Source organism: Brassica oleracea, chromosome C1, assembly GCF_000695525.1.
Source record: "Brassica oleracea var. oleracea cultivar TO1000 chromosome C1, BOL, whole genome shotgun sequence".
In the NCBI taxonomy this organism is placed as follows: Eukaryota; Viridiplantae; Streptophyta; class Magnoliopsida; order Brassicales; family Brassicaceae; genus Brassica; species Brassica oleracea.
In genome coordinates, this window is record NC_027748.1 from 15924250 (window position 1) to 15934699 (window position 10450).

Here is a 10450-nt window from a genome sequence, read left to right on the forward strand (position 1 = left end):
CATGTTTGCAGACAAGTGAGGCACTGAACAATACCATGTTTTTTTTTCTAACATTTACATATGAATATTTAGTCTGAGGCTTAAGTAGAAACTCAATTATTCCACAGGAAAGCATTGCTCAACAGATAGAGCAGATCTTGGAACTCGAAAACTTTGAAGAGGTATACAATTCTAAAATTACTTTACATCTAAATCAAATGTATATTTAGTGAAATCTTCCAGTTCATTTGGGACAAAAGAAAGCATACTTGCTTTGTGTGTTAATGTTACTTTGGTGTTTGTTGTATGCGATGCAGAAATGTAAACTATAGGCCGAAGCAAACGATGAGTCAGAGAGACTTCTCAGCTCTCAACCTTAAACCTCTATATTAACAAAAAAAAACCTGGTGAGGAAATCATTATCATCTTCAATCATCATCACAACATAGCTCATCCTCATGGTAAGCAATCATCTTTCAGAGACATATGTATGGCCTTAATGATGTCTCTGCGGAACTGCAAACTAGATTCTTCAGTGACATGAACCTGTGGAATGTTGAGTTTATGATGATATACATGTATGGTATTATAGAATCCTGGATTTTAAAAAGCGTGCCTTAGGGTTGCTAAGGCTTATTAGAATCTATATCTCTCTTTCTGGGAGGAACACAGAGCTTGATGTAATCATAACACGAGAACTCGAGAAGGTTTGCTGATTTTTTAAAGCTTGTGTGTTTAACATGCTTAAGTTGTTTGTTGAACTAATTGTATTTTATTTTCGATCTGATTTATACTATGTTTGTTTGTTCAGTATTTGCAAGTTGTTGGATTGTACGAGGATAAGGAGGAAACATGTAGAATGAAGGAGGTTCTGGGGAGGCTTAATCAGTTTATACTACTTTGTAACTATAAGAAATTGTGCTTATAGATATTTCGTTTATGGTTATGATAAGGATTGAATGATCAGCTGCTTCATGAGACAATGTAGAGCAACAGAGATATTTACTTCCGGCTAGGGGTAACCATAAAGAAATATAGAAGATTAACTTTGTTTTACTCTCTAATCAATTATTTAATATTAATATAACATATAAATTTTATATGATTAAATAAAATTCGGTTTTTAATTATATATAAAATTCATTAAGTTTTAATTAACACATTAGCGAATCAGTTAGAAATTAATAATAAATCAATAACCTAGCTAAAAGTCTAAAACCTAATAAAATATGACAAATAAGAAAAACTAACTAAATTTTAATATAAAATAGAAATTTAATATTACTAAAATAAAATTCATTTTTAATATATATAAGATTCATTAAGGGTATTTTTTAAATTAATAAATTAGTGACTTAGCTAAAAATAAATAATAAATCAATGATTTAGCTAAAACCTAATAAAAACATGACAAATAAGCAAATTTACTAAAATTATTGATAATATAAAATATGATTGATTCTTTAATACAAAATTAAAATAAGAGTTTTTTTAAATCAAACATAAGTCTGCCGTATCGGTGTTACAAAAAAAAAATCATTAATAGTGTCGTAGGAATTATGTATTTCCCATTAGCGAATAAAATTGAAGCAAAATGTTGGAGGATAGCTCAACGTATAGACGAGATTATGGAGATTGATATGGGAGTTGAGGTAACGGACACAATTGTTCCTCTGCAAAGAAACGCTCATACTAGACATCCTGGATAAATGAAAGAGACATATCTGGACTTGGCTTTGTGTTAATGGATGGTGACTTTCCAATGCTGTTTGGAGCAAGGGCCGATATACACGCACCAAATCACCACTGCAAGCGGAAGCTGAAGGTTTGCTATGGGCAATGCAAGAGATACTGAAGTTTGGACGCAGAGTGATGGTCTGATGGTCTTTCAATCGACTATGAACAACTGGTTATACTCATTCAAAAGGAGGAAGATTGGCCTGCGTTGGACTCGGAGCTCGACGAAATACAAGCTGTATCCAAAGAATTTTCTGAACTTTCTATTGCTTATATTCCTAGATCTTTAAAATTCCGTAAGAATATCCTAGCAAAAGGTGTCCGATCACGCGCATCTCGATCAGCTTTTGTAAACCCTTTTGCACCAAGTTGGCTAGCCCCACAAGCTAGCATGAGGGTGCCAAAAAAGAGAATAAAGTTGAAAGTAAAACTGAATATCCCAATGAACAAAATTATCAGAAATCCATATTTATGTGGATGTCTATATGGGACAAACAATTTTTTTAGGCAATTATAAAATATAGTCACGAAAATCAATCCTAAAATATATAATTTTAAAAAACCATTTAAACAAACCATCAAAATTTTGAATATTACACCAAAAAGAATATAAAGAACAACTATATTCTCTTCATGTATAATGTGTAGTGGTAAGATTCAAAAAAATTAACTTACTTTACAGTAAGGGAAAATTAGATTTTTTATTCCAGATTTACAGTAAAAACATAACATTTTATAAAACTAAACAATTGACATAATAGTACAAAAATATGAAAAAAAAAAAATCAAAATACTAAGAACCTAGTATTAGTTAAATTAAGTACAGTCAAGTCAACTAGTATGTGAATGAGATTTAACTTACAAATTCCATTACCGAGACAATAGCACATTTAGAAGAATAACCATGGTAGAATTTGTAAGTTGCACACAAAAAAAAACCAACCGGTACAAATGTTAACCGCTCCACCGGTCGAACCACAATCCAGACCGGTTTTGCTATTTAAACCGCTCAAATCGCAAAGTACGTTTCGCTTACTTCCAGCAAACCACCATTGATCTCTCCTCCAATTCACAAATCCAATTTCTCTAGGGTTTGATTTCTTCGACTTGAATTGCATTTCCATCCGAATTTCCCCAAATTCGTCAAGCTGGATAGGCACCGAGGGGATCGCCACGAGAGTGGCGCTTACGACGATTCCTACCATAACCACCGAGCTCACCCCAGAGGTCCCCCTCGACTCTCAGATTCACCCTCCATGTCACGTTTCGACGAGGATGACGAAGGTTTCAGCCGCCGTCGTCGCCGTGGAAACAGCCCTAGCAATTATCAAGTTGGAATTGGGGACAGAGGAGGTGGCGATCGACGCTGGGAAGATGACGGCCCCACGGATCGTAATTTTCACAGAGAAGGCGTTGGAGGAGGTTTCCGGCCGATGAACGCTCCTCCAGGGAGAGTAGATTTTCAGCCTATGGGTTATGGCTTCGACGGAGGTTTTCCGCCGATGAGTCGCGACGGAGGATTTCGGCCTAACGTGCCAGTGAATTTTCCGCCATCGGAAAGTCCAGATGCAGGGGGATATTCCGGCGGCAGGGGATTTCAATCAACGGGGCCTGATTACTCTGTGAGATTGACTTCACCGCCGATCCAGCAGCCTCTTTCTGGTCAGAAAAGAGGTCGTCCTCTCTCGGAGCAGAGTAGCTTTACTGGAACTGGTAAGCTTGGGCTCACTCTACTGTAATCGAGTTGTTTAGAGTTAACAGTGGTTCATTTATACTTGTATGTGATAATCAGAGCTATTTCCAAACTAAATTACGTTTACTGGATCATTCGTTTTGCAGATTTTACTGATCGTAGCAGTATGGTGAAGCTTTTTGTTGGCTCTGTACCAAGGACAGCTACAGAAGAAGAAGTGAGTTCATCTTTTTGATTATTTTCCTAATTTCTTCTCAATATATATGCACTTTGTTGAGGCAATCTAAACCACGAAGCTCGTAGACTCTGTTCATAAGCCGTTCTTGTTTATCTTTTTGGTTTTCATAGGTCCGTCCCTTTTTCGAACAACACGGAAATGTTCTTGAGGTTGCTTTTATCAAGGACAAGAGAACAGGACAGCAGCAAGGTATGTTTATCTCCATTTTACTAGGAATCAGTCGTGATTTATGCTTCTAAAATTTTCAGGTCTCCTGAAAAGGCTGATGGGAAGCAACCCCAGTCTCATCATTGGCCTCCATTAGTTTTCAACAATTTTCGGGCTTTTGCTTATGCTAGCGAGCGTCTTATCTGTGTTCGTTTGGCACAGAAGAAGGCTGCCTGTTTAGTTTACTAAGAAAGGGTTTTTGTATTGACCTTGGTAAAATAGTTTTTGCGACTTGTGTCCATCCTAGAACCTTAGTTGTGTTTGAACAGTGTAGCAGACTTTATCATGTTTTAGAGTTGGAGTTAATGTACATAAAATTGAACAGATGTTTTACTGTTGCCTTTTAGTTGGCACTGGTTTAAAGAACGTTGTTTTTTCCTTTCGTATTGAATTCAGTATCTCTTTACTCTTCCTTTCGATGAATGAAAATGGTGTATATGGTCTTGACTGGATGAATGTATTTTTACTTGGTAGTCTTACAACGTTCATAAAATGGTTTGATTGATAAACCACCCCTGCTAGTCAATATTTGGCAGTTTCTTAGTGATTATATCATGTTGGATGTTTTGTTTCTTTAGTTTCTTTAATATCAACTTTGGATGTACCGTCTCTATTGGTTGATGATGAAATTATTTTTTACCATTTTGGATGCTTGATGCCTTAATGAATGATCTTTCCTTTTTTTCTTATTGTGGATGGCCGAGGAACTATAATGAATGTTCTCTTCGCTTTTTTTGAATGGCCTGGGATGTGGACTTCTTGTATGTTCTCACTTTCATTGATGAATGACTGTTTCGTTGAGTAGCTCTATTGTTCTGTATGGTAACGCTAACACTGCTGATCTACATTATGTGGAAGAGATCATATGTCTAATGATATTTTTTTTCTATGTACCTTTCACCAACCAAGCTCAAAAGCTTGGTTTCAGTTTTTAGTGGTCTTATTCTATATAGAGCTTGGTTTCAGTTTTTAGTGGTCTTATTCTATATATTGAGATTGCTCTTGAAAAATTCCATCAAAGTTCTGTCTTTATGATGCAAGTGTGAAGAATTACTAGATGATGAGTGATGTATTATTTAATAATTCGGGACTTTCCAAGAAGTTATTGTACGGTGACATAAAAGCTTTTACTCATCCCGTTATCACGGTTTGACTGTAGTAGATTTGACACATTCCTTGGTTTGAAATGTTAGATGGTGCTAAGATATGGAAGGCAACGATTATTATAATTTCTTAGAAATACGTCTTAGCGTTCACTCGCTCTCATTGCTTCGATCAGCATCAGGCATGAGCCGCCTTAGTATGTATTTAATGAAGCAAGTGTCATTCTTCTCTATATGCAACTATTACCAATGAATTGACGTTGGGTTGTGGTTATGTCTCTCAGAACTGTAATTCTTTTTGTGAATGTCGTCAAATGTGTGGTGTATGTTGTATGGTGTATGGTGACGAAAATGTGATGTATGGCTCTAGTTTTAATTATATCATTTGTTACTTAGCAGTGATTGAGAACTCTTAACTTGTAATTTTATCTAATTTTTTTTTGCAGTGATTGGATCTTTTTGCGTAATATATATTTTATTTGCAAATACCGACTGTGTTCTTTTTAAATAGTTTAAAGGCATATGCTTTATTTGAAGACATTAGTTTATTATTCTCTCCATCAAATCTACTACAGTAATCTAAGTCGAGGCTGTCAGGACATGTCTTATGATTTTCGTACTGAAACTTATGTGCTTTCAATGTGGTCGTGGCTTGTACATTTGTAAAGAAACTATTTACTAGTATCTCTTGATGTTTGATGGAGGGACAAGTGGAACCTTGAACAGAAGCTTATGTAGCAGTCTTTAATGCAGGCTGTTGTTTTGTAAAATATGCAACTTCTGAAGATGCGGATAGGGCCATTAGAGCATTGCACAATCAGATCACTCTTCCTGGGGTAACTACCATTGATGCCTTCTCTTATCAAGGACAGGAAAATACAGGTTAACTCATCTTTTACAATTTGCTGATTCCCAGGGAACTGGCCTTGTTCAAGTTCGATATGCTGATGGGGAGAGAGAACGCATAGGTAATCAACTTTCGCGCCATATTATCTGAATCTGGCCTTCATTGTCTGGTATACATAGGGTGACCATACGCTGTACAAATTCAAATTACGAGAATTGAGATAATGTGGAAAACTATATGAATCTTAAGGAAGTGGATCCTTTTTTCTGTGGTCCTTGCCTCACTCTCAAGTATTAACTGATTGAATTTACTTCTTCTGAAGGTGCGGTAGAGTTTAAGCTTTTTGTTGGTTCCTTGAACAAGCAAGCCACTGAAAACGAGGTTGAGGAGGTATGTCTCATATCCTACTTTTTGATGGAAAGTAATTACTTATGTCTGATTTACAAAGAGGGAAGCGTTCTAAATTTAGATATTACCGTATCCCCTGTCGCCTTAGCTGGTAATTTTAGTGATTATATGACAATTTAGTAGTCCTCTTGGAAGGGTCAGCGGCTTGAAATTTTGTGTCAACTATTCGAGCGCTTACACATTTTACTAACTGAGTGATCTCTTCTTTCAAATGGACTGACTGAGTGATCTCTTCTTCCAAATGGATGTAACTTTTTGGCTGTCAGCTTTCTTTTCTCAGTAAATATGATGAAGATGTGAACGGCTACTTTGTCCTGTTGTTGCTTTAACAGCTCTTTTTGCAATTTGGTCGCGTGGAGGATGTCTATCTCATGCGTGATGAATATAGACAGAGTCGTGGTATGTCTGGTAACTGCTACTAGATTCTATAAATTGTTTGATGGTGTTGATATGGTCAAACTGTTTTTGACACTCATTTAGGATGCGGGTTTGTTAAATATTCAAGCAAAGAGACGGCCATGGCAGCTATCGATGGTCTCAATGGAACTTATACCATGAGAGTAAGCTGTGAATCACATGAGTATCTCACTTTCTCTCATTATCCCCTCTAGACCTGTTTTGTTTACTGGCCTCTTTCCCTTCTCCAGGGTTGCAATCAGCCGTTGATTGTTCGGTTTGCTGATCCAAAGAGGCCTAAACCGGGCGAGTCAAGGTATTGCCTTGGAGACTATATTTTGAATTCATTATAATGCTAATATCAAGAAAATTGTGTCTACTGTCATTGTTTGTTCTATTGAGTTACATTTATGAGAATCTTTTGGGGCATGGGTGGAGGAGAGCTGCGAACCTTATTCCTTCTCCAGTTATTACTTGAATGCGATGAATTTCTTTCTATATATCCATAACTAGTTTCTGTTTCCAGGGAAGTGGCACATCCTGTTGGACTTTGTTCAGGGCCTCGTTTTCAAGCTTCAGGACCAAGGTGACTGGGGTGAAAGGAGATCGTTGTTTTTGTCATCAATTAATTATATATTTTGACTAAACCTGGTCTCCTTATCTTCATTTGTTAGGCCTACATCTAACCTTGGTGACCTTAGTGTGGATGTAAGCCACACAAATCCTTGGCGTCCTATGAATTCACCAAACATGGGGCCACCTGGTAACACTGGGATCCGTGGTACCGGAAGTGACTTGGCTACTAGGCCAGGTCAAGCCACATTACCTTCAAATCAGGTAAGAACAGCTTGATGATCATGTATATTATCTTATATGTACACACCCAATCACACATAAAGTAATCGGGCATAAGGTTTTACATGTATTGTGTGAGTAGGACGAACATAATTTATATGCTGCACATATATGAGCGTATGGACTCTTGAAAAGAAGCATGAAGTTCCGACCTTCCAGCTTTTCATATGATGCAGCAAACTTGATGTGTTTTGCATTGAAATGATATGGCTTTGATTTGCATTTTGTCAGTTTCTAAGGAGTTTTTTTCTTCAATAATTTCTACTTCTGATGTTAGCTTTATTTGTGGCATTCTATAATGTTAGGGAGGTCCATTGGGTGGTTATGTTGTTCCTGCCCTTAACCCTCTACCAGTCTCATCCTCTGCCACATCGCAACAGGTACTTCAGCTGAATTTTTCCAATAAAGAAAATCTGAAAATGTTGTGTTGATCAGTTAATTTCAACTGTTTCTATTCCATAGCAAAACCGGGGAGCTGGCCAGCATATGTCACCATTACAAAAACCTCTTCACAGTCCACAGGATGTGCCCCTTCGACCACAAACTAATTTCCCTGGGGCCCAAGCATCCTTGCAGAATCCTTATGGTTATAGCAGCCAGTTGCCTACTTCTCAGCTGCGGCCACAACAAAACGTCACTCCTGCAACAGCTCCTCAAGCTCCTTTGAACATCAACCTACGGCCAACACCTGTATCTTCTGCAACTGATCAATTGCGCCCTCGTGCTCAGCAGCCACCGCCACAAAAGATGCAACATCCTCCTTCTGAGCTAGTTCAGCTCTTGTCACAACAGACTCAGACTCTACAAGCAACCTTCCAATCATCTCAGCAAGCATTTTCTCAACTGCAGCAGCAGGTGCAGTCCATGCAGCAACCAAACCAAAATTTACCAGGCTCACAGACTGGCCATGGTAAACAGCAGGTACAAACATAGTTCCCTGTTGCATCTGTCCAGTCCAGTTCCTCAGCTGTTTTTGTTGTTTTAACTTACAATTATTTCCTGATGTCTAAGTATTCAATCCTTCATATATTTTAGTAGTCCCTCTTTTTTATTATGTTTTTCTCGGTTGCTTCTCTATCAGTGGGCTGGATCTGCAATTCCGACAGTTGTTAGCACCACTGCTTCTACACCAGTTAGCTATATGCAAACAGCTGCACCTGCAGCAACTCAGAGTGTTGTTTCTCGCAAATGTAACTGGACCGAGCATACCTCGCCTGATGGATTTAAGTATTATTACAACGGTCAAACCGGTGAAAGCAAGGTGAGAAACGTGGTTCCTCTTTAGTTATGTTCTCTTGTGAGTTTCAGGAGGATTCCTTGTATTTGCTGTGCTATTTATTATCCTTGAACATGTATATGTATAGATTTCATATTTGAAGTTCATCAATACGTGTCGTAATATAATTGACTTTTGCAGTGGGAAAAACCTGAGGAAATGGTATTGTTCGAACGTCAGCAACAGCAGCCAACTATAAATCAGCCCCAGACCCAATCACAGCAGGCTCTTTATTCCCAGCCGATGCAGCAACAACCACAACAGGTTCACCAGCAATATCAGGGCCAATATGTACAGCAGCCTATTTATTCTTCAGTGGTTGGTTCTGTTTTCTTGCTGCTTACATCCATATAGTTTTCTCACATGGTCTCTAACTTGAATATGTATTCTTTTCCATTTGGAGTTGCAGTATCCAACTCCAGGGGTCAGCCAGAATGCTCAGGTGTATATTTAGTTAAATTATTTGCTTATCTTTCATTTCAGAATTTGATCATTGAGTTACCAATCTAGTGGTATAAGGAGACGGGCCACTTTATGCAATAAACCATGGTTTTACAAGCGTTTTGAATATACAGATACAAACATCTAAATTTGATCATTTCAAAATTTGATCATCGAGTTCCCTTTTCAATGCAGTATCCGCCGCCATTGGGAGTTAGTCAAAATAGCCAGGTACATATTTGAACCTTATTTCACGTGGGACTAATTGAAATTCGATTTTGATATGCATTTCATAAATGTGAAGATTTGATGAGTGGTCGTTTTGGTAGCGTTTTAGAAAACGATATGCATATATTCTCTAGTTGAATATTTCTTTTTTCTGGAACATGCAGTTTCCTATGTCAGGCACCGGTCAAAATGCTCAGGTACATATTATATCATGCATCATATCTTCTGATTAACTTCAAATTTAATCAGAAAACATACGTGAGATTCCAGTAGAAACAAAATCGATATGACTGTATTGGTTGGAAATGGTTAAGGCAGAGCTCATGTTCTAATGTGTTAAAATTTTCTAGGAATTTGGGCGGACAGATACACCAGTGGGGGTTGCTTCCATCAATAATCCGTCACGAACTCAACAGGTTGCTATCGTTTTTATTCAATGATCCTAAACTTCTCACTGTTCATAATTCTTCCTTTGACATCACATGCACTGTTTGTGAGGTTGCATCACATTCTCCCTTACCGAAAACATCCCCATCTTTATGAGTTTCCTTTATTTTGAGGTTGCATCTAATTCCCTGTGTTGATACTGCGCAGGTACATGAAAGGAGGAGCTGAAATCTTTCAGTAACTAGACATAGAAAGGTGTGGAACTAATTATAAGTCAAGCAGAGGAAAAGCAGCAACGGCAGTGTTCTTGGTCTCTGAGTTTTAGTTTACCCCTTCAGGTATAATAGATAGGCGATTCGCCTACCTGCTGAATTCTATCTTTTTCTCTAATCAGAGATTTCTTCTTCTTTTTTATTCCTAGAGTTGACAATCAACACGTCTGTTGTAACATAGATAGCGCAAGTCATGTCACATGTAGTGTTAGTATTAGTATACATTTAACTGGTAAAACAGAACTTTGATCCAAACTTGGTAAGAGTAATATAAATGCAAGATATCATCTTTAAACCAATAAGCACGGTTTGAGATTTCATCTTAATTGTTCCTTTTTTTTTTTTTCCCAAATTATTTTATTATTAATAGAGTTTTTAAAACC

The 10450-nt window shown here is 37.4% G+C and overlaps 1 protein-coding gene across 1 annotated transcript; it reads left to right on the forward strand.

Moving 5' to 3' along the window:
- Nucleotides 1–2761: 2761 nt before the first annotated feature.
- On the forward strand, nucleotides 2762–10366 carry LOC106309916 (flowering time control protein FCA). Its single transcript, XM_013747076.1, has 20 exons — nucleotides 2762–3429; nucleotides 3556–3626; nucleotides 3758–3836; nucleotides 5711–5793; nucleotides 5874–5925; nucleotides 6127–6194; nucleotides 6545–6611; nucleotides 6693–6772; nucleotides 6860–6924; nucleotides 7135–7194; nucleotides 7283–7445; nucleotides 7769–7843; nucleotides 7926–8384; nucleotides 8545–8724; nucleotides 8881–9057; nucleotides 9149–9181; nucleotides 9376–9411; nucleotides 9573–9605; nucleotides 9759–9824; nucleotides 10003–10366. The coding sequence occupies exons 1-20, from the start codon at nucleotides 2973–2975 to the stop codon at nucleotides 10021–10023; spliced, it is 2325 nt and encodes a 774-aa protein (XP_013602530.1). The 5' UTR covers nucleotides 2762–2972; the 3' UTR covers nucleotides 10024–10366.
- The last annotated feature ends 84 nt before the right edge of the window (nucleotides 10367–10450 follow it).